This window comes from Hibiscus syriacus, unplaced genomic scaffold, assembly GCF_006381635.1.
Source record: "Hibiscus syriacus cultivar Baekdansim isolate YM2019G1 unplaced genomic scaffold, ASM638163v2 tig00111008_pilon, whole genome shotgun sequence".
Classification (NCBI taxonomy): Eukaryota; Viridiplantae; Streptophyta; class Magnoliopsida; order Malvales; family Malvaceae; genus Hibiscus; species Hibiscus syriacus.
The window spans coordinates 2,365,212-2,389,926 of NW_024062951.1; the positions used below are offsets into that span (position 1 = coordinate 2,365,212).

At 32.9% G+C, this 24,715-nt stretch overlaps 3 protein-coding genes across 3 annotated transcripts; 1 reads left to right on the top strand and 2 right to left on the bottom strand.

Moving 5' to 3' along the window:
* Positions 1-4,054: 4,054 nt before the first annotated feature.
* On the bottom strand, positions 4,055-6,859 carry LOC120149772 (protein NRT1/ PTR FAMILY 4.4-like). The gene is made up of 5 exons (XM_039162479.1): positions 6,713-6,859; positions 6,407-6,624; positions 5,890-6,330; positions 5,433-5,563; positions 4,055-5,183 (listed from the first exon to the last, which is right to left on the bottom strand). The coding sequence occupies exons 1-5, from the start codon at positions 6,828-6,830 to the stop codon at positions 4,397-4,399; spliced, it is 1,695 nt and encodes a 564-aa protein (XP_039018410.1). The 5' UTR covers positions 6,831-6,859; the 3' UTR covers positions 4,055-4,396.
* Positions 6,860-8,002: 1,143 nt separating this feature from the next.
* Positions 8,003-9,258, bottom strand: LOC120149616 (peroxidase A2-like). The gene is made up of 4 exons (XM_039162347.1): positions 9,046-9,258; positions 8,781-8,960; positions 8,521-8,683; positions 8,003-8,443 (listed from the first exon to the last, which is right to left on the bottom strand). The coding sequence occupies exons 1-4, from the start codon at positions 9,241-9,243 to the stop codon at positions 8,028-8,030; spliced, it is 957 nt and encodes a 318-aa protein (XP_039018278.1). The 5' UTR covers positions 9,244-9,258; the 3' UTR covers positions 8,003-8,027.
* A 13,039-nt stretch (positions 9,259-22,297) lies between these two features.
* LOC120149631 (peroxidase A2-like) lies at positions 22,298-23,686 on the top strand. The gene is made up of 5 exons (XM_039162365.1): positions 22,298-22,549; positions 22,636-22,815; positions 22,913-23,075; positions 23,153-23,577; positions 23,626-23,686. The coding sequence occupies exons 1-4, from the start codon at positions 22,337-22,339 to the stop codon at positions 23,566-23,568; spliced, it is 972 nt and encodes a 323-aa protein (XP_039018296.1). The 5' UTR covers positions 22,298-22,336; the 3' UTR covers positions 23,569-23,577; positions 23,626-23,686.
* Positions 23,687-24,715: the final 1,029 nt, after the last annotated feature.

A 24,715-nucleotide genomic window follows, 5' to 3' on the forward strand; every position in this document is an offset into this window, starting at 1 on the left:
AGATAAAGAAACGACTACTATTTTGGAACGGAATTTGTAGATGTCTATTATAGTGTCAATATTCTCAATGAAGTTTATTTTATTTGTAAACGTCAAAATTTGAACATTTGACTTTATTTAAGGGATCTAATATGTCATCTAGTAGACCATTAGTTGTTGGTAAACTTTTAAAATTATTAATTCCCAAAACATCTAAAAAGGCATTATTGAATGGGTTGGTTTAAGTTTTACACATGGAAAGAAATAGTTGAGTAATGAAAGCATGATTGGAGATTAAAGAAATAGTAAAATAAGGTAGTGCGTATGGGTTGAGCTTAGTGCGTAAGTCATCATTTAGTGATGAACATACACTGCCTTATGATTATACCATAGCATTTAGAGCAGTGGGCCAACTTTCCCGGTAAAGCTTTTAATATATATATATATATATGTAGGCCTGAATTTCATTACAAAACATGTAGGGGACATGTTTCGCTGCTTGTGATGACAGATCAACAGAAGAGCTGAGCAAGGGAGTGAAAGAAAATATGGATTTCCCCTTTCAAACTGTTAAACCCAACCCACAACATAAAGGTAAATTTATAAATAAAGGTTGGATTACCTAGATTCAACATATTTCATGGAAGACAATAAGGGCGTAATCACTCAATTTTTCCCAACATAAAAAAACCGTTTTGTTCAACCTAATTTATAAATAAATAATTTGCTTATTTTTAACAAAATAAACATTTTATTTATTTCTTTTTCATGCCCAAATGTAAAAATCAAATAAATCCATTAACAGCCCGTTACACCCTTGACCCACCAACCATGTTTGTTGGCCCATTGGCCCACAACATTAGGCAAGGAAGGAAACCCTAGGGAGATCTTGCGGCCAACATCGCCAGTCACTCCAGAACCTTCCAGCTAGTTGGGTGTGTGCACATACGCGCTAAAGGTTGAATGCCTCCGCACGCAGATGAACTGACCCCACGTGTCGACGACGTCTCTCTTCTATAGACTCTTCTCCAACATTTTGACAACAAATCTTTCTGAAAAGATCCGCTTTTGAAAAAAAAAGGATTTTTATTTTCAAAAAGAAAATCAAATCCAAAAAATAAAATACATATCTCACTAATCTCATCTGTTTATGATACTCTAAAATATATCATAACAATCACGTATGTGTACAATCGTCACCAAGTAACAAAGTGGAAATCTTTTTGAGATTTCAGATGTCGAACCTACAAAGAGCAAAAATTTATAATTGAGTTTAAGAAACAAGTGTTGATTGAATTGGCATATAAATGAAACAAATATTAAAATAAGGAATATAATGGAATAGAGGCAGAGTATGCTACAACACTAGGAATAACAGAGAGTCAGAAATCAAATAAAGTGGGATGATAAAAGGGATTCCTCGCTCAATTCATGCAATTAACTTAACTACAATGTATTTAGAATTAATTTCTATTAACGAATCAATATGAATTAACTCTCATTAAGACAAACAATCACATAGTAATGATGCTAAACATTTGACAACATACATCTCAGCATGCATTAGCTTCTCACAATACCAACACCACGAAATCAGCATGCAAATCATTCAATTTATCTCTAAATAAAATAACATCATATTTAAATAATGAAATCTCTTTCACCATTCAAAAAGCATAAGACACAAAGTAACAAATTAAATAGCATTCATAAAGACAAGGGTTTCACCCAAACGACTAAGTTTAGAACATTCAACACCCACTAGTATATAAAAACAACTTTCTAAACTTTCCTATCTCAGGCAAAGTCTAAGTAGTTGAAGTGATCTTGTTGGCTGCCGATTCTACTCGGCAAAGATTGATCCCTAGATGTTGCAGCACTCCCTAGATGAGTAGATTAGGCAGCCATGGAAAAGAGACGAGAGATTTTGTGTGAAAGATGATAGAATGAAGAATTGATGATTAAATGAGCCGAGGGAGGTCCTATTTATAGGTGGAGGAGGTCAAAATTGTCTCCAATGAAGACTCTCCATATAGCAACAGCTGGCTAGAGAGGATACAGTTGTCCCATCCAGTTGTCCCTAATCAAGAAGGTTCTGCCCAACCTAGTGAGTCATCAGTTGTTGTAGCATTTGCTTCTTCGCTGCAACATCTGCACCTTTTTTAGAAATTAGTCCAAGTTAACCAAACTTTAAACAATGTTAAAATATATAAAAAATAAGACTAAACTAAATCTAAAATACTTTTAAACATACTTAATTTCAAGCTAAACCTAGGTATAAAGTGCTAAAATGATAACTCTTTTGAAGAATTATCAGTTTAATGTAGAAAGACATATCAAATATATAGTTTTAAGGGAAAGAAGATCTCATCGAGGGCTATAAAAGCCATCCATGCAAAGAAGATATGATGTGAGTTATATTTTTTAGAAAAAAATCCAAAGAAAATTGAGAGAAAGAGAGAAATGATTCACTTATCTTTGATCACCGAAAGGAGACACGGTCTCCTAGAGAACGGACACTCATTAGAGAAAGGTAACATGTGAGAGCTACTTCATCCTACGAAGAAACTTTACAATTTTGAAAACAATTGACTATTGTCTTTTGCTGAATATTTATCATCCAAGCTGAGACTACAAGATTGATGATATCTAAAACATTAATCTTTTCTGGATCAGATTCTCCCAACTCATAGTCCTCTAATACTATATGGTAAAATCTCATGCGGTAATGCATCTTGAAAGTTGCTATTACCCCTGCATTATATGGTTGGATTCTTGATGCCATGTATGGTGATAAAAAATACAACTTAACATTATGTAGCCCTTTAATATTTTTTAGATGGGTTGGACAATTATCTACCACCAAATTTTTTTTCTACCATGAATTTTTCGGTGCAGTAAATGAACATATTCATCAAAAAGCATACTAGTCATCGATGCTCTTGTGTTGGAAAGATATTGACAATTCAAATTGTTCATGTTGACATTTTTGAAGTAATGTGGCTTGCGTACTTTCCAATGACCCATAAAGAAATTTTTCAGAGCTATATCCTCATTGCAACAAATAACAATTGTAAGTATTTCTTTGCTTTGTTTTCTTCATTCAAGTTGTTTCGTTGCAAGAGTATGATCAGCTTGTAACTTGAAAAATAAACCAATTTCGTCCATATTAAAAACATCATTCCTATGATACTGGTTTATTTTTATCTTATAGCCACCAATGTGTTTTCCATGTCCTCTATGTCAACAAAACTACTCTCTCCAAAGCGATGAAATGACTTGATATCATGTCTTAGCTTGAACTTCTCAAGCCAACCTTAAAAAAAATTGTGCGACTCAGGAGGTTGTTGAGGGTATAGAAGTTTTATCGTCTCTCTTACCTTTTTTAAAATTAACTCTTTGGATATGTTTACATGTTTTTGGCATTAGAGAAACCACTCATAAAGAACATTCTCAATCTTTGGATATTTTGCAGTGTATGTCATTTGGTATCCCCTTTATCTAAGTTAGTCGAAAAATACTCAGATGATCGCTTGAGTGTGTTCGATATTGAACCTTGACTAACTTTCAAATGAAAATTTTCATCAATCCAATATTACAAATATTTTTGAGTGCATGTGGGGTGATCTTTCTTATACTCACGTAGTGCTTTACATATTTGATTTGTCATGGTTAATTTTGGGATACCTTTTAAATGTAAAGTCATAGTTGGTTGGTTTTGATTTGAATTGACTAATTAGGAATGTTTGATGTTGTTTATATAGTGGTTGATTTCCCACCATACATGAACTTTCATTAAGTTTTAATTAGTACTACGTACTACAATGAACTTTGTTTTTTAGGAGTATGTATTATATTTAATTAGTCACATTGTACAAGAAAATCATTTAATTAGTTAATACAATATATATGTTTTATTCATGAAGAATAATGTCGATTCGTTGAATCATAAAAAACTCTTTAAATTAATAAATTATTAATTTATTGATTAATTAATATCTCTTTAAATTAATAAATTTACGTGGTCCCGACATTATTAATTTAAAGAGGTTTAATCTCAACATAATGTTTGAGATTGGTGAATCCCACCCATAACTATTATTGAAAAAAAAACTATTAAGTAATGCAAGAACCCTACCACTCACATATTCCTCCTTTTTTTCTCCTCCACCAAAAAAGAGAAATGATGTGCTCAATCCTCTGTCTTTGCTCAATCTTGTAATTCAACTCCAACACACATAATAGTCAACACTCACTACTATAGAACATAATGAGTTAATGACGATGACTAGCAGGAAAATCTTACTGAATCTATTATGCAACTATAAACTATCACTAATACAATAGGAATGCTTCTAAGCTTCTTTGCCTTGCTTTTGGGTCCTCATGATATTGTCCACCATCTGACAGAGACGGGTTATAAGTAAAAAAAAGCAGACCAAAACACATAATTGAAGAAGTTGATGAGACTAAGGGCAGCTAACATCCAATAGAAAAGGTCTAGCCTGTCCTTGTTAAGGTCATTGTCACTCAGCCACCCCCCATGAGACGAAGAAGCTGTAATCTTGTTAACAAGGGAAACGAGTATGGAGCTAAGGTAGAACCCAAACGAGTAGGAGCAGTAGGTCATGGCAATCAGAAACGATTGCATCCCTTCCAGGGACTGCTTATAGAAGAATTCCAAAAGACCCACTGCCGTGAACATCTCCGAGATCCCAAATATAAGGAACTGTGGGGCAATCCAAAAGATGGACATGGTTCCATTGTCGTCATGTGAGTTCGAGACTCTTCTTTTGCTCTCGACCACGGCAGCCGATACCATCGAGAACGTCGCGACAAATAGCCCGACACCAACCCTTTGAAGAGGAGTGATTCCAGAGTCATTGCCGGTGATTTTTCTGGCGAGTGGGATGAAGAGTGTTTCGTAGAGTGGGACGACGAAGATGAGCATGATGTAAGGGATGGACTGCAAGGTGGCGGGTGGGATTTTGAAGCCGTTGACGATTTCGGTGTTCATTGTGCTCCCTTGTTGGACTGAAAATGTTTGGAGCTGTGCCAAGATGGTGTTGAAAATGATGGTGCAGGCAAATATGGGAACAACCGAGATGATTATCTTCACTTGCTCCACTTGGCTCACTGTGCATAGTCTCCATGGACTCTCACTTTTTCCATCCTGGGTCTTGATACATGCCTTGTCAAGGAATCTACAATATCAATATCATCAAAATCATTACAAGCCTTAAAAATAAATATTACTATCTTTTTCATGGACCATTTCCATAAATTTAGGTCAAAATGTGCTTTTAGTACCACTACTTGGTTCAAATATGACATTTAGTCTTGTATTGTAATTCAACATAATTTGATTATTTATTTTTTTAATTTCGATATCGATCCCATTATACAAAATTCCTAGTTTCATCTCCGTTTTGCATGTAATACTTTAACCTCACCTGAACTTATTGGTATGAAGAAGGTTTCCGACACCGACCGGTGTATTCGGGGCATTGCTTTGACTTACATGGAGCATCTCTGCATTTGAAGGACAGATTTGCTTTCTTTTTCTTACTGCAGCAACAAAAACCTGTAGACAATTGGAACCCAATCAATGAAAAAGAGAAAACTCTATGTGCTCAACTTCTTTCACTTTCTCCTTTACAATCAAGTGTTTCTACTTAAATAGTTGCAAATTGTCGATAAATTGACTACTGCAATGCAATGAGCCGTCCAAAAAGATAATATTATATACAAAAAGTTGAGGCAATAAGAAGATTTCATATCATCACCAAGCCTTAGAAAAGAAGTAATTAGAAAGTTTTCAAAGTTTCTTTTAGTTTTATTGCTTTTAATAGTCATTATGAAACAGAGGTTCACAAATAGCTAAGTTGCTTAACAATCAAGGCACTGCACCTGAGCGATCGGAGTAAAAATACTTCCTCTCGGGAGCTTGTTCTGATAAAAGTTCGTACCCGAAATCAAGCTGATCATCCCGATTCCCATAGCAGCGGCGGAGACACCGAATCCAACGTCCATCCCGGAGTGACTTTGGACCCAAACCAGAAGAGTGAGTGCAACTAACTCTCCGATGCAAAAGGCGAAGTATGCGATGTTGAAGTAAGTGGAGAGCTTCTTGGATTGCTTGGAGTCTTCCTTGGTGAATTGGTCAGCCCCAAGCGATATAATGTTGGGTTTGAGGCAACCACTTCCTAAAGCAACCAAGTAGAGTGAAAGAAACAATATTAAGGCCTTGTAGCCCTTTGTTTCCTCACAGTGATCTCCATTAGAGACCATATCACAATGGGGTGGCCTCAGCTGTGGGAGATGTGCTTGAATGCAAAGTAATATAAAGCCCTGCAAACACCATCTAGGGATAAAAAAAAATGCTGTAATAACACCAGTTTTTTCAGTATTAAACGATTTTACTTACTGAGAGCTCCACGAATCCGAAAACCAACATGGTCCGGAAGCTGCCGAGATACGAATCAGAGAAGAATCCACCGACGAGTGCGAGGAGGAACACGGTTCCTATAAAGTTGGTGACTATGTTGGCAGACTTCGATAAAGGAAAATGCATCTGGTTGAAAACATAGGTTATTAGATTGTTCCCAACAGCTGCAATTGCCATCATCTCGAATGCTTGAAGACCTGAAAATCAGTTGCCACCGTTAAACCTATAGATGATTGCACGAGTTCTCCACTAGTAAAAGTAAAACACATTGAAAGAAAGGGAGACCAAGGACGAAGACAGCAGCAGTCATTCCACCATGCTTGTTAGCCTTGCAGGGCCGGCCTTTCCAATCAACAGACACCTCCTCCATGAAACCAGAAATGGATTCTCCTTTGACTTTCATTCTTCCTTTCTAAATCTGTATGTTACACAATAAAATGAAATGGTCGAGTAAGTTCTAAATTTATAATCAATTATCATGAAACAATTGCCGGTTATCTTTTTCTTGATGGTCTTGGCCAAGTTGACCTAGTAGTAGTGCCAATGCCATGTCCCATCACATCCATTAGATTTATTAATGCGGTCAAAATTGTATTTAAGATTAAGCAAGTCAGCTTCCACAACAAGGTAATCAATAGCTTCTGATCTTCCCACTTAGGTCGAGAATCTAGATGTTGGTGGTTCTGCTGCCATGGAGACTGAGTAATGCCAAAACACATTGGTCATTCCTATATATCATCATTATCCTTTTTTTGGTTCGTATTGTCATCTCTTAAATGTGTGGGTCATAGCCCATAATTAGTATAGTTCACAATTAATTTCATTGAAACATCCAGATTTAGTGTAATGAGTTATTAGATTTCTTAAGTAAGAGTAATGATGATTCACGTTATGAAATTTAAGAATAAAACAAATTGAATTGAAAGAGTTGGCATCTACAAAACTCGAATGATCAAATCAAAACTTGCATTCGATAACTTTGATCGAATGATCGTGGATGTTCACCTCTAATCTATGTAATAGGTTTGAATCACAAGAATTATTTGATTGTGGTACAGTGAGTAATTTACTCCTATTAAGAGTGCAATCTATACGATAAAATTGACAATAAAAAAGCTATAATTTAATTTATTATAATCACATTTTGTTTAACCTTAAAAATAGGGTGATACTATTCGATTGAATTAAGTAAATTTTTTTAATAAATCTAATTGAGTCATAACCTAATTTAATTTGAAAAAAGAAAGTTAATCCAAGTGAAATAAATTCAAAATCAAATAAACTTATTTAAATTAAATTAAAATCTTATTAGCAATATCATAAAATTTTGAATTAGAAAAAATAAATTTAACACCATATAATATATTTAAACTCTTTTAAAGCAAGACAAGACAAAAACAAGATATTTTAGTTTCGTAAACTAAATTTGATAATTTATTATTTACTTAAATACTTAATTTATTGTTTTAGGCCAACGACAGAACATGGATCAGAATGAGGAAACAGTGTATCACTGTATTAAAGAAGAAACCCAAAGTTTAAACTTAACATATGGACAACCATATCATGGATCATTGGCCTTGTAATATAGTCCAATCTTCTAGTTGATCTTTCTGCAATCCAGCCTGACCTCTCCATTGGTACCAGTCAAGGGGCTTATGTTTCCCATCTTTATCATGGCCTTAGCAAAGCTAGTAAAGAACTGGCTTTGGCTGCTTGCGAACCTGTTGACAATGGCCACAGTCTCAGCCCCGTTAGTGGAGAACAGCTCTTGATCTGATTGAAGGAGTCCCATGCGGGTCTGAAGGTTCAAAAAGTACTTGTTGTCAAAGCTAAGAGAAGTTTGTTCGTCAAGATCGATCAAACTCGTGACATCTCCGCCTTTAGGACATCGTTGTTGAAGTGCTTTCGCGTACGTGGCGTTGAGGGTCGGGTCGACTTTGCCGGATACGTTATTGAAATTGTAGAGTCGGTCCATGAAAGCAGCGCATTGTGCCCTTCCAAATGTGTGAACACCTGAGAAGTAACCGGATTGAAAAAATCGTATTGACCCAAATTTTGATCCGATGTAACTTTATTAGTGGAATAATTACCAGACAAAGCAACAAGATCGGTGGAATCAAGTCCAACGCTCTTGAATTTGGCTGCAATATTGGCAAGGCTGTCATGTTGAGATGGGATGCCTCCGATTCCTTCACGGTGTGCCGTCCGACTATCCCTTCTTCCTAGTGGGATTTGCCATGATGGACCTCCACCCTGCAGACCAAACATTCGCTTTAACATTATTGTTCTACTACTAACTTGGAAGTAATACAAAAGATTTGAAGCATTAATTGGTAATGGAAAATAATACCATGGTAACAGAAATTTGAGCAGCAAGGGCCAAAATATCGGCACAGGAGACAACACGAGGACAAGCTTTCTCTAACGCTGTTTTGATATCATCGATAACTGCATATCCATCGGTTGAAAGGTTGGGGGTGGCAGTTTTTTCACTGTCCGTACCATTCAACAATAGTGAGGCATCGCAACCCTGCATGCGACGTATATTAATGTTAGTGGTTATAGGTATGTATACGTACGTTTCGGTATCAATGAGGAGCAAAAATTGTTGTTACATTAACGAAACAATCATGAAATTGAAGGCGAACAATCTTTGGAAATATCCAAATGTCATTTCCTTCAGCTTGTTGCAGCACACTACGAACAATACTGGAAACATTTGGGCAGGTTTTGGCATAGAAAGTGGGACTAAGTTGAGCATGGGATCCCCCGAGCATCGTTGCAGCAGCTAGCAGAAAAAGAGTGGTAATCATTTGAAACCCACCATTTCTTTTTCTTCGACGTGTTAATGATTTTGAAAGGAAAATGAGATACTGAAGAGACCCTATAGAAGATCCCTTATATAGAGGGATTGCCATAGCTGGGGGGTTACAACTTGCAGATTTGGGCATTATCTGCATGGGAGATTGACTTTCAGTGTGAATCACTTATTATCATTTCATCACTTTATCAATAAAGCAGACGCGTTATTCTGATCTAAGTTTTGATGCTTGACTTAGAAATCTAAGATCTGAAGATGATGCAAATCCTTTTGTTTTTCTGAACATTTTTAGAGTCACGAGCTGAATAGGGATTCAAATCTTCCAAGATTCCTTTTATACTGTTGTAAACATGTTTGTTAATTAGTGAATAATAGTTTCAACCTGGAAGTCGTTATTAATATTATATTAATAGTTCCAGGCACGAATCAATATTATATGCATGTGATAGAAAATTCTAGCGTGGAAGAACACGTTAAACGATGAATATTATTAAATTAATTAATAAAATATTAAATTATAAATTTCTAAACGTATAATTTTAAATTAGTTAAAAATCTAAATGTAATTTAATTAAAATATAATATTTAAAAAATATTAGTTTTTAAGTAAACTATACTATTGACCACCTAACTATTTACCCTTTTTACTTTAACTACCGATTTTACAATTTTATCAATCGAGTCACCTAACTATTTAAATCTTGTCAATCAAGCCTCCTACCATTAAATATTAACGGAGGAGATGATGTGCAGTTAATAAAATTTGTATAATTAAAAATTTAATTCTCATTACTTACACATTCTATTAATTTGGTCATAATTTTTAATTAATTCAATAAATTTAATCCTCAATCAGATGGTGACACGTGTCACTATATGATTTGTTATTTTGTCTTAATATTTTAATATAATTTAATAAAATCTCCATCCAATCAAATGGTGTCATGTGTCACCAATTGAATGAATAGAAAATTAATTGAATTGATAATTACTGCTGGTGGGGTTTGAACACATGACGTAAGGAGAGGAAGCAAATGTCCCAACCACTAGGTTGCACCATTCAAATGACAAACTTGTCACGACATAATATATATAGTTAATGAAAATAAAAAAAAGGAAATGACCTAATAAGAACTCCAACATGGAATAAATGAATAATACAACATGGAATAATTGAATAATACAATAATATGATATATATACACAAATATTATAACCGATTAATATGTGAATGTATTTTATTTATATTTTAAATCATTTTAATGAAAAAATAAAAATAATTTTAATATATTACAATTGAAATATAACGAAGAACATAGTTGACTTAGAATTTTCCTGATAGTTGAAGCATTATCGTAGTAACCATTTTAACTTATGCATTGACTTGCTTATATCCCGGTTAGAGTAAGAATTTTATATTTTATTATTTATTCATTATATATTTGAAGAAAATTTTACGAGAAACTTGCTTTTATTTAATTGGTCTATTTTAATATAGAGTTGTTAAATAAGATTAGATCCGATCGATGTTATATATTTTAAAATATAAGATATGATACATTTCAGTTCAATAAATTATAATAATGAAGATAATTTATTAATTTAAAATATGTAAAATGATACATTTCAATTATAACATATTAAATTCACTTTTATTTTAATTTTTGCATTAAAATGTGATTTAAAATATAAATAAAACATATTCATTTATTAATCAATTATAATATTTATTTATATATTTTTTATAATTTCATATTATTCAATTATTTCATGTTTGAGTCCTTATAAGGTTATTTATTACCATTAACTATATTATAAATTATATAGGTTATCTTTTGTATACTAGAAAAATTTATTGGTCTAGCTTAGTGGTTAGGGCGCTCAATTTTTTGGTTTGTGTCCCAGGTTCAAACCCCACCAACATCAATTATTGATTTAATGTATTTTCCATTCATTGAATTGGTGACACGTTACACCATTTGATTGGATAAAAATTTTATAAAATAAAAAATATTAAAAAATCCAATCACACGGTGACACATGTCACTATCGGATTGAGAATTAAATTTATTGAATTAAATAAAAGTTATGACCAAATTAATAGAATGTGTAAGTAATGAGGACTAAATGTATAATTATAAAAATTTTATTAACTGCCACATCATCTCCTCCGTTAATATTTAACGGCAGATGGCTTGATTGACAAGATCTAAATAATTAGGTGATATGATTTACAAAATTGAAAATTTGGTAGTTAAAGTAAAAGAGGTAAATAGTTTGGTGGTCAATGATATATTTTATTATAAAAACTAATGTTTTATAAATATTTTATTTTAATTAAATTATATTTAGATTTTTTAACTAATTTATAATTATATACTTAATATTTTATAATTTAACGTTTTATAAATTAATTTAATGATATTCATCATTAACGGTGCTCATATGTGTTGATCTAACGTGTCGGCATCATCCGATAATGCATCAATATTTTTTTGCCGCATCAAATCAAATTGCTTGCATAATTAATGGAGATGCAGTTAACCCATTCAGGCAAATTATATGCAATGTTTCTTCACCATATTTTAGTTTCTGATCATTATTTTTTTTATTCTCAAGAAATTTTAAGCTTTTATCTCTCAAAATTATGGTTGGTTAAGCTAAAAATGATATACATACGCATATATATGAGTTAGGATCCACTTACAGAGTGTAAAATTCTTTAGTTTTATATAAATTTAAGATTGTTAGATGAGTGAATATAATAGTTAGATTGACTCCTTGTTTTTTCCACCCTGTGAATATATTCTCTTTTCTTAATGTTAATTTCAACTATCTATTTTCACCTATCAAACGATATTAAATTTATATAAAACTAAAAGAGTTTCACATTGTACAATTTAATCTTATCCATATATATATATATATATATATATTACATTCTGTTTCACTATAAATATAATGATATATGAGTTTGTATTATCAATATATTAATCTATGACATTGATATTGTATCAAATATTGACACCTCATAAAAAATATAATATAATATTTCACTTTTTTTCTTGTAATAACTCTATATTCATGACATGATTTTTTCCGTCTTTATGGTATATTTTTTTGTATCTTTTGTTATGTTTTAGGGTTTTTTTGTTCGTTTAACTATTCTTATCGTTTATTTTTCTTATAGTTGGATTTAATGTTGCCACGACTGATCAAGATGACCCTCATTTGTTATCATGTTGATCTTTCATATTTTCGACCCTTAAATTGAATTTGGATACGTAACTTGTGTAACTAGATAATTATCTCATGATGTTCAACTTTGATTTGCGTTTACAGTATCTACCTATTGTTTGAGTTTTTTTGGATGGGTTTTTTCATATTTTCTTTATATGGTCATTATATGATCTTAAGTGATTAATTTATTGTATTAATAGTTATAGGAGAATATCATAATTACGTATTTAGTTTACGGATCTAATTATAAAGCCTTATTATAATTTTTTTTAAATAAAATTAACTATTTTTATTTTTGTCAAAAAAATATTAACACCTCGTTAAAAACTCTTAATACAAATAAAATAATTAAATAAATTAGGGTAAAGTACACAAATGGTCCCCTGACTATAGGATACTACTTTTTTAGTCATTGACTATTAAAAGTTATAAAATAGTCCCCTAACTATAGGGAGTTACTTTGTTGAGTCCCTCAACTTTTAAAAATTACAAAATGGCCCCCTAATATAGGGAATTACTTTGTTGAGTCTCTCAACTACTAAAAGTTACAAAATGGTCACATGATAATTCATTATGTTCCAAACTCATTTTTTTTCTTTAAAAAATTAACAATAATCTAAGATGAACGTTAACATGCTGACTGCGATATGATAAAATATGATATCATAATCTCAAAAGTTTATCATATCTCAATCAACATGTTTACATCTAGCTTGGACGATCGTTAATTTTTTAACAAAAAAAGGATGGGTTTGAAACTTAATGAATAGTTGGATGACCATTCTGTAACTTTTAACAGTCGAGAGACTCAACAAAGCAAATCCCTATAATTGAAGGATCATTTTATAACTTTTAATAATCAGTAGACTCAATAAAGAAATATCCTATAGTTAGAGTACCTTTGTGTACTTTGCCCAAAAATTATTAATAAGTCAACGATATAAATGTGCCTATAATCATAATTAAATATAAATTCAAAATACATATCATTCCTGCCTTTTTAATAAATAAAACGACAAACTTTGGGGGTTTAAAAATAAAAAATGGCATTCAACCAATATTATTAAGAGTTGCGAAGCTACTGAGTTCTTTCTCACTTAAAATTCAATCGCAGCTAAAGAATTATTATTATTATTTGTTATTTTAGACACCGTCATATGTACCCGTATGTATATATATAAACTAGTTAGCTTGAAAAATTTATTTTTCATTATTTAATTATAAAATGCCGACTCGACGAAAACTTCATAGTACAGGCTGTAAATTAGTCGAGTCAGACTCGACTCGAAAACTCTGAAATGGAACTCGATTCAGCTCGAAAACTTGCGAGCCTAAAATTTTCAAGTTCGACTTGAACTTAAAAACATGAATTGAAGCTCGAAAAAGCTAAAAAAAACTCAAAATAAAACAAAAAAATCTTAAACTTAACCGAGTTAAAGCTCAAACTCGAACTCGAACTTGAATATTAAATATATTTATATTACATTTTTAAAAAATCAACATGTAAATGTTAATATTATTAATAATTTAATTTTTAAAAAATAAAATTTAAATATATTATTTTTTTAAGTAGCTCATGAGTTTTTTGAGTCGACTATGAAGTAGCCCGACTCGCTACGAGCTTGAGTCGAGTCTATTCAAATTAAATATTTATCGAGCTTTGATCGAGTCGATATCAAATAATTCGCGATTTAGCTGGTCTCATTTACAACCTTAGTAATTACCTTAACAAATCATGCTCTCTTGCATGAGAAAAAAATGAATGCATGTGGCTCAATACTCTTTAGAAGTTTACATGAATATCTATAAAATTATTCATCCATCTATTACTTTAGGGCATATCCAACGTTGCGCTACAGTGGAGATATTTTCACCGTAGCGTGCTCCAGCCCTGCGCTACATCTATCTCCAGTGTAGAATATTGTTATAATACTGAGCCACATCTAACGCGGTACTGTAGCTCGTGCTAGATTTAGTTTTTTTTAATTAAAGTATATTAAATTATAAGATATATAAAAATATATTGAAATTAAATAAATAATTATACTAATTTTTTTGTACTATTTCAAATTTTTTTATATTTTTAAAATTAATATTATAATAGTTAAATATCGTGAATAAAGTAGATTTATTGGTAATGTAGAGATAGAGCTGGATATAAATTACTGTTTCATCTCTAGACTAGAGATAGAGATGCGCTAGAGTAGAGATGAGGACTAGAGATTGCCTTAGTTCTTTTTTTTAATAGTAATAACTTCGGTATATATTTTTTTAAATTCTAAATCACTATTTTATTATTAATTTTAATTAATTTTATTAATTAATATAATGGTAACACATGTTATCATCTTATGAAAACAAAATCAATGTAAATACTACTTTAGAGGTTTTGGGTTTAAATAGTTGCGTCAGTTGGTCGATTATTAACTTAAGAAGATTTTGAACAAATATTATCCTATAATAATTTAAAAATATATATTATTATGATATGAAACTTGTATTAATAACATAAAAGAAAGTAAAAGTATAATATTCTCAATTTAAATTTGATTTTACTTGGATATTTGTAACCATTAATTAAGTTGACTAAAAAAATCTAATTTCATAGTTTAATTTGACTTTTTATGTTATTGGTCGCGATTCAATCTGAAAATAGTTCAATTATAATATTTTTGGTCGGGGTGGATGTGGAGAAAAATATTGTATAATTAAATAATAAAAATATTTTTCTAGGTAACTAGAATATATAGAGAAAATAATCTTAGTGATCGAAAATACCTTATAATATACGATTTTAACCAACTTTTTTTGGATTTGCGAAAATGACCAACAAATTCGCAACACAGATGTCAAATTTGCAACACAGAAGTCAAATTCGTAACACAAAAGTCAAATTCGCAACATAGAAGTCAAATTCGCAACACATAAGTCAAATTTGCAACACAAAAGTCAAATTCGCAACACATAAGTCAAATTCGCAAAGCGCGTTTATTTTCGCAACGCGAATTTTATTTTCGAATTCGAAACACAATATTAATTGAGAAACACAATATTAATTGAGAAACACAAATGTAAACAGTATTATCGCAAATCACAACCTAAAACTCTAAATCACAACTCAGTCTCATCTCTATCTCTCACTCTCTACGGCGACATCCGTCCCCATCTCCGATGAAATCCGTTCCCATCTCCGACGAAATCCGTCTATCTCCATCTCTCATAGCAACCCTCACAACCATTCACGGTCATAAATGGAAAATCAACCACCGAGAGTTAGTTTAATCTCTTATTTTTATTTTGAAATTGTTGTATTATTATTAGATTTTTCTGATATTGATGATAAATTTACTGGTAATTTCAATATATAATCTATAAGAATTTCACTTAGATTGCTTAGTAAATTCATTCGGTTACTGCCAATACTGCCCTGTGAAGTTAGTATTTTTCTTTGTTTTGTCTTTTTGTTGAAGAAATGCAATTCATTTAAGTTTCAATTTGCAGAAGAATATTGCGCAATTATTTATGATTGCAGGTGTTTATCCCTGTTTTGGAACATCATCATTGGCTTCTCGTCGAGCTTCAGCTCCCATCCCTGAAGACAATGGTATATGACAACATGTTGAATTACATACCATTGTCTGATTTGAGAGATATTATTTGTAAGGGATGGAGCGCTCATTTGGCGAAATACTTGGACACGATTGATTATTGGACTAATTCTGGAAACAAGAAGCCAAAAAAGTTCAAAGTTACAATGATCAGAGACGATACCGCGCCACAACAAACAGAGGGAGCCAGAGGGGATTGTGGTCCTCTTGTATGCATGTGCTTGGAGCGTTTGATGACAGGAAATAAACACCTTCTACCTCCCACAGATAGAGATAGAGCTGCAGTAGGCTTATGGTTTCGGCATTTTATGGCTCGAGCGATATATGCGAGACGTTGTCTACCTGCATCCGCGTACTGAAAGTTTGCATAAATAATTGGTAAGTTTGAGCAAGTGTTGTTAACATATATACTCTTTGTTGGTTTGAAAATGTTTTGTTAAGTATCTAGAATTCAATAATTTGTTGTTTGTTGGTTTTAGATGTGTAGAAAGTGTTGTTTGAGCAAATGTTTGGTTTCTGCAGGTTATTTTGACGTGAGCTGCATGAAATTGATGTATTTGTGCATAAACAACTGTCTAGGGTACACTTTTTTTCCTTGTTTAATTGAATTTTACATTGATTTGTTCTCTTTGTAAAAGTTTATTTGTTGAGGAAATAAGAATTATTTTTTGCTTGTTGATTTGTAAAAGTTGATTTGTTTAATTGATGTGTAAATAAGAATTATTTTTTACTTGATTCATTGATTTGTAAAAGTTGATTTGTTTAAATTCAATCTGCATTATGTTGAAGGCAAAAAAACTGTTGAAGGTACACTTTTGCAATGCGAAAATCAAATTCTCAACGCGAAAGTCTAATTCACGTTGCGATTTTCTCGTTGCGATAGTCAAATTCGCAACGCGAAAGTCAAATTCGCATTGCGGTTTTCATTTTCGTGTTGTGAATTTGACTTTCGCAATAATCGCAACAAAAAGTCGCAACGTGAATTTAACTTTCGCGTTGCGAATTCAAGGAAAACACCTTCAAAAAGATAACAGACAACAATCTGATAAGTGATAACAACTGAACAGATTATAGCAATGTTCAAACTCAAGTTACTAATGAATGTCTAACTGAAAATGTATGCATTCACACATAAAATACACATAATACAAAGTTTGCATTTAAAAATCACCTAAGTTAATAAGTCCTAAAAGGTGAAGCCGGTTGTGATTGGGATTTTAATTTTGATTGCGATTTTGATTTCCTTTTGCTTGGCACCATATGAGCTTTGGATTTTGATAAGGATCATATTTTGGTAGAGGAAAAGATGATTGTGATGGAACTGGTGATCTACAGGTCAACCTTGTATGACCACTTTCCTTGCACCGACTACATGTCGATATCCTCTTCTCTTCACCCTTAGACGGTATGATTTTTTGGTCGGCCAGGTAGCTTGCTGTCCATGACTGGTGGCAAAACTGTTTGTAAGTCATTCGGTATATCCCACTCAGAATGATGTGGAATAGGGTAGACAATCTCGGCATAAGTCTGTCGATATACTTCTGTAGTGTAGCAATCCATAGCGTATGCGCTAGAATCATCTTGGTTTAGATGAATAGCAACTTTTATAACATGGCCACACGGATAATCAAATGTTTGCCATTTCATATAACTACACGTTTTTGCATTTAGATCGACAAGCCCATTTAAGTTATTATCCAATACTTCAAACAAAGTGTTTGAACATGGTTTAACTCTCCATGACATTGACTTCACAACATGTTTAGTGATCTTTTTTTCAGTCCATGGTGTAACACGACGTTCCAATGTTCCTATAAATTTAAATAAACAATACTTAGTAAAATATATGATAAGTTACGAATTTAAAGAAATAATACATGCATGGTTTCTTTTCTTGTAATACCACTGTTGAATAGAGGCTCGAAAAAACTCTATTAACATAGTAATGGGTAATTTCTGGGAATGACGACTTAGAGCGTTGATTGATTCTGCACTATTAGACGTCATGAAACCATATATTGCTCCAAGTTGATGTACTCTTGACCATCTTTCAAACCTGACATCTTCTAGTGTTTGAGCACATTAAGGCAAAACACGTCTTAAACAATTTATATGCTTATTAAAATCCACTTCCCGATAAGCTTTTACAGCTTTCCAGTATGTCCATTTGTCCTTTTTTATATCAGCCGGCCTTGATTTTAGATTTCTATACAAATGAACACACACAAAGTCCATGAAAAGCATCTGGGAAACACCTTCTAACAGCGTTGTCAATTGAGTTTTCCCTATCGGATATGATTGTCAGATTGCTAATATGACGTATGTAATCCCTAAGATGCCCCATAAACCATGTCTATAAATTAGAGGTTTCAGATTTGCCAACCCCGTAAGCTATCGTCAGTATCCCATTGTTAGCATCCATGGCCACTGCTAATAAGTTTACTCCAAGGTATCGACCTTTCAAATGTGCTCCGTCAACTATAATAACTGGGCGCATGCAAGTAATAAACGAACGAATCTACAAAATAATATACACAAGAAATATAATCATTTAAATGTGAAATGCATGTAACTAACAAAAATGAGTCAACAAAATTATATTGATTTATTAATCGCAGCACCAATGGCGATAAACATCAACTCAAAGCGTCCATCTCTATCTGTTTTGATATGAGTTACCGACCTAGGATTTTTCAGCTTTAAATTGTGACAATAAGCTGACAGTTGGGCAAACGATGCTTCTGGAGACCCCCTCAACAAGTCCAAGGCATAACATTTGGCTCTCCAAGCTTGAGAATATGAGATATTGATCTTGAAACGAGCTTTCATGTCAGTCATAATTTTATGTCCTCGATATACTCTGACATTCATAAACATTAACTCAGCCAGAAAACCACCCAACATCTTTTTGTTTGCATGTCTATGGTGAGGAAAAATTTGGGTTCTTGAACATGTATGTTTATCAATAAAAGTCCTAACTTGAAACATTTCATAATCTTTTATCCTCTTTACAATCATACGCCACGTACAGTTTTTGTCAATCATACACTTTGTTTCGAAACGATCTTTGCTTGATTTGTTAACTTTTAGTTGATAGCCATCTTCCACACATTTCGTATACAAAGCTATCTTCAAGTCTTCCTTTGTATCAAAACAATCATCTTTCTTGATACGAATAACTTTTGTATAACAATCAATTGCTATCTTTACCAACTCTTCTTCCGGTATCTGAAGTAATTCTGGCATATTCCAATTATACTCACGTGGCATTTTCTTTTTTTTCTTTTCTTCGGGACTTCTTCTTCTTTTTCTTCTTCTTCAGGGTTATATGAATTACAGAATGTATGTTCACATGTTAATTCACAGTCGTAACTTCCTCCTCATTATCATCAACAACATCTTCCTCGGCAGCGGCTGTTTCATCATCAAAATTCAGGTATTGACCAATATCAAAATCATTACATGCAGGTTTGTTTCTTCTTCTGAAACATCATCAAAATTCGAGTATTGACCAAGATTAAAGTCCGGGAATTGACCAAGATCAAATTTCGAATACTGACTAGTACTCACAATTTTTTCTGTTGGCTCATAATCGTCTAACTGGTCAATACGAAAACCGAAATTTGGTGCTGAAAGTTGATTGGGATTTGGATTAGTAAAAGGTTGTGGGTTTTGAGATTGTGTTTGGTATTGGAAATGTGGTGAAACAAAATTTTATTGGAGATGAAATTGTGGTGGAACCATTAAATTTTGAGGTTGATAACAACGTTGCACATTGTGAGCACTATAAACTGGGGTTGAAGAACTGAGTTGATTGCTACCCGCTACTGACCCAACTTCACTACTTCTAGGTTCAACAACATACAATGTAACATCATCTTGCGAAACACTAATGTAAGCAATGAATCGTTCAACATCTTCATTGTCGGTTAACAAATAAACTTTACCTCTTTTCTGATAAGATAGCCTAAATCCACTTAGAGGCTCTAAATTCAATTTCTTTGCAGCACGTAACATTAGAGTTTTATAAGTTAACTTTTTTAATGACAGTTTTAGTTGAAGATTCATGGGTAAAGACACATATTGTAAAACACCATGAACATTCTCCCATGACCCTCCAAAACACAAATCTATCCAAACATGATCAACATTAAATGATTTCATTTTACAAATTGTAAATTAATTTACTAAACAAACGAGCTATAAACTAGATATCAGCACTAACTTAGAGAAAAAACATACCTTTATTAAGTTAATAATTGATAATTTGGGAGAGAAATCATTGAAAAATTGTATAGAAATAAAATTATGTAAAAAAAATTAGAGATGGGGAAGGATATCGTTGGATATAGGAACGGATGTCGCCGGAGAGAGTGATAGATGGAGATGGAATGAGTTGCGATTTAAGGATTTAGGTTATGAGTTGTTGCTGCTGCGTAGTTATATACCCAAAACATTTGTGTTGCGAAATCAAAAATCGAGTTGCGAATTTGAAATTCAGTTGCGAATTTGAAATTCAGTGTTGCGAAATTGATTTTTGTGTTGCGAATTTGACTTCTGTGTTGCGATTTATAAATTCGCATTGCGATTTACAAATTCGCGTTGCGAATTTGGAAACTGGGTTGCGAAATAGGAGTTCGCGTTGCGAATTTGTTGGTCATTTTCGCAAATCCAAAAAAAGTTGGTTAAAATCATATATTATAAGATATTTTTGGTCACTGAGGTTATTTTCTCGAATATATATATATATACACACACACAAGTACATATGGCGGTGTTTAAAATAATATGTTATAATAATATTTTTGGTTTGATCTAAAAGATTAGGTAACCTTGTTTACATATAATACATGTAGGGATGGATCGAGGTGATATTAAGGAGTGCGGTTATGGAATCTTAATATGGTCCAAGTCTTACACTTTCTCAAACATTCAATTATAATATTGGTTGAGTGCAATTTTTTTTATATAAACCCCCCACCCAAGTTTGTCGTTTTATTTATTAAAAAAACGTAAGAACGCGAGATATATATATATATATATATATATTCTTTTGGTTGTCTTTCCGTTCTTTGAGATTTTGTTATGATTAATTTAAATTGATATGTATTGTACATTTAATTTTAGCAGATGAGTCTCTCAAGTAATAACGGAGATATTTTTACATATATAAGGATACAAACTCAAGATATACTTAAATGATATCAAATTGTTTATCACTTGAATTAACCCTATTGATTATATTATGAATTTATATTTATTTATCAATTATAAACACATTCATATCTTTGACTTATTAATAATTTATTCATTATATTTATCTGTATTAAGAGTTTTAATGAGGTCAATATTAGATACAACATCAATGTCTTAATATTTATAGTGAAATATATACATCACTTTTAGCTTAGCCAACCATGATTTTGCGATATAAAACTTTAAAATTTCTTCGAGTACAAAAAATAATAATATATTTAGTCGATGATCAAGTTATTATTTTTGTTCTTTTATATTTTCTTATGTTATGGGTTCTAAATTCATTAGGAGCATTCCTCTTTTTTAATCTAAAATCTATTTTTTCTCTCCCTCTAAATAATATTAGGATTAAATCTATTTTTTCTCTCACTCTAAATAAGATTAGGATTAAATTTAGAATTTATAAAAAAATAATGATTAGAAACCATGGTAATGAAACATTGTTTATAATTTATTTGAATGGGTTAACTGCATCTCAAAGAATAATGCAAGCAATTTGATATGTATGCACAGCTACCGATAAACTCATGTAGCTTTTGGTTTAATGCGGCATAAAAATATTGATGCATTATCACATGGCATTACGCTGCATGCCTAGCTAAAACAACGTGCATCGAATTAGAATGTATTTGAATACTTGATACTAATGGCTTCCAGGTTGGAACTATAATTAATTGACAAACATGATTGGACAGTATAAAAAGAATCTAGGATTATTGATAAAAGGATGTGCAGTTCATTTGTAAGTCAAGCATCCAAAATTAGATCAGAATAACGCGTCTGCATTATTGATGAACAGATGAAAGAATAATAATAATAATAAGTGATTCACACTGAAAGTCAATCCCCTTGAAGATAATGCTCAAATCTGCAAGTTGCAAACCCCAGCTTTGGCAATCCCTCTATATAAGGGATCTTCTATAGGGTCTCTTCAGTATCTCATTTTCCATTCAAAATCATTAACTCGTCGAAGAAAAAGAAATGTGTGGGTTTCAAATGATTACCACTCTTTTTCTGCTAGCTGCCGCAACGATGCTCGGGGGATCCCATGCTCAACTTAGTCCCACTTTCTATGCCAAAACCTGCCCAAATGTTTCCAGTATTGTTCGTAGTGTGCTGCAACAAGCTGAAGGAAATGACATTTGGATATTTCCAAAGATTGTTCGCCTTCAATTTCATGATTGTTTCGTTAATGTAACAACAATTTTTGCTCCTCATTGATACCGAAACGTACGTATACATACCTATAGCCACTAACATTAATATACGTACGCATGCAGGGTTGCGATGCTTCACTATTGCTGAATGGTACGGACAGTGAAAAAACTGCCACCCCCAACCTTTCAACCGATGGATATGCAGTTATCGATGATATCAAAACAGCGTTAGAGAAAGCTTGTCCTCGTGTTGTCTCCTGTGCCGATATTTTGGCCCTTGCTGCTCAAATTTCTGTTACCTTGGTATTATTTTCCATTACCAATTAATGCTTCAAATCTTTTGTATTACTTCCAAGTTAGTAGTAGAACAATAATGTTAAAGCGAATGTTTGGTCTGCAGGGTAGAGGTCCATCATGGCAAGTCCCACTAGGAAGAAGGGATAGTCGGACGGCACACCGTGATGGAATCGGAGGCATCCCATCTCAACATGACAACCTTGCCAATACTGCAGCCAGATTCAAGAGCGTTGGACTTGATTCCACCGATCTTGTTGCTTTGTCTGGTAATTCTTCCACCAATAAAGTTACATCGGATCAAAATTTGGGTCAATACGATTTTTTCATACTGGTTACTTCTCAGGTGTTCACACATTTGGAAGGGCACAATGCGCTGCTTTCATGGACCGCCTCTACAATTTCAATAACGTATCCGGCAAAGTCGACCCGACCCTCAACGCCACGTACGCGAAAGCACTTCAACAACGATGTCCTAAAGGCGGAGATGTCACGAGTTTGATCGATCTTGACGAACAAACTTCTCTTAGCTTTGACAACAAGTACTTTTTGAACCTTCAGAACCGCATGGGACTCCTTCAATCAGATCAAGAGCTGTTCTCCACTAATGGGGCTGAGACTGTGGCCATTGTCAACAGGTTCGCAAGAAGCCAAAGCCAGTTCTTTACTAGCTTTGCTAAGGCCATGATAAAGATGGGAAACATAAGCCCCTTGACTGGTACCAATGGAGAGGTCAGGCTGGATTGCAGAAAGATCAACTAGAAGATTGGAGTTTATTAAGAGGCTAATGATATGGTTGTCCATATGTTACAAATTAAGTTTAAACTTTGGGTGTGTTTCTTTTCTTCTTTAATACAGTGCTTACTCGTTCTGATCCATGTTCTGTCTTTGGCTGGTAATTATAGCAAAATGCATGCAATGAACATAGTCCTATGACGTTTTGGAATAATAGCAAATTTTTTGTTCATTATTCGTTCTAAATGAATAATAATGGTAAAACAATGGTTTTGGCCCTTTCACTATGCTGAAAGTTGGGATTGAATCCCAATTCTTTTAGTTTGATATAACTGAATCGTTTAAGCTTTTTGTCATGATGTATTTAAAGTATTAGAATTTATAATGGTGTTGAAATATGTAAGAGAAATGTGCATGCAGCCACGCTGCAGGAAATGTAATATAATTGCAGAAGACTTGGAGAGAGGGGCCGTTGACGCAAGTGGGGATAAGGAGAATCATAATGGCATGCATGATAATGATTGGTTGCTCCAAATCTTCATTTTCAAATGTAGTTGTGTCCAGCACCCGTTTCAGACATATTTCTGGACATAGATAGGGAAATGTAGCTCTCCAAATGCATGGAAAAACTCAAGTATTAGACACATGTGTCTGCTACTACGCTTGAGTCCGAGTAACATAGGATTCTTAGAATTTAAGGTTAGCGAATTGTTGAATGGGGACGATTTGAATTATATGTGTATCATGAAAGGGGCGAGACGAAACATATGGTATCGTTGTTCTGCTATAAAGGACTAGACTGTAGAGCTCAATTTGTCTGTCAATATTACCCATATATATAGTGGACCTATTTTCGTGATTCCAGCCATGAAATCATGCTACTTGGGATGCATAATGACATTGAATTATTTCTTGTCAAAGGGGACCAAGCTAAATTTTGGGGAATTTTGAAAGATTGGTGAGTGTTGAGTTACTATTTTCTAGAATCTGCGCAAGGGGTCTGGGAATCAAGGGCATAATTGCATGCGCAAGACAATACTAATAATCTCCATTATTGATTTCTCTTAATTGCTTGAAAGGATAATGGAGTACTAGAGAGATTGTAATAGAGTAGTCGCATATATGGGAACAGAAACATCTACTATTTTAGAGGATTGGTGACCTACACTAGGAA

What these genes read in the sequence shown, in the direction of transcription:
- LOC120149772 (XM_039162479.1), bottom strand. Translation starts at nt 6,830, where the DNA reads ATGAAAGTCAAAGGAGAATCCATTTCTGGTTTCATGGAGGAGGTGTCT. An exon ending in TTTTTACTCCGATCGCTCAG is followed by an intron (nt 5,564 to 5,889) that starts GTGCAGTGCCTT and finishes AATTGTCTACAG; the next exon opens with GTTTTTGTTGCTGCAGTAAG. An exon ending in CTTCATACCAATAAGTTCAG is followed by an intron (nt 5,184 to 5,432) that starts GTGAGGTTAAAG and finishes TTGATATTGTAG; the next exon opens with ATTCCTTGACAAGGCATGTA.
- LOC120149616 (XM_039162347.1), bottom strand. Translation starts at nt 9,243, where the DNA reads ATGATTACCACTCTTTTTCTGCTAGCTGCTGCAACGATGCTCGGGGGA. An exon ending in TTCATGATTGTTTCGTTAAT is followed by an intron (nt 8,961 to 9,045) that starts GTAACAACAATT and finishes CGTCGCATGCAG; the next exon opens with GGTTGCGATGCCTCACTATT. An exon ending in CGATCTTGTTGCTTTGTCTG is followed by an intron (nt 8,444 to 8,520) that starts GTAATTATTCCA and finishes GTTACTTCTCAG; the next exon opens with GTGTTCACACATTTGGAAGG.
- LOC120149631 (XM_039162365.1), top strand. Translation starts at nt 22,337, where the DNA reads ATGTGTGGGTTTCAAATGATTACCACTCTTTTTCTGCTAGCTGCCGCA. An exon ending in TTCATGATTGTTTCGTTAAT is followed by an intron (nt 22,550 to 22,635) that starts GTAACAACAATT and finishes GTACGCATGCAG; the next exon opens with GGTTGCGATGCTTCACTATT. An exon ending in CGATCTTGTTGCTTTGTCTG is followed by an intron (nt 23,076 to 23,152) that starts GTAATTCTTCCA and finishes GTTACTTCTCAG; the next exon opens with GTGTTCACACATTTGGAAGG.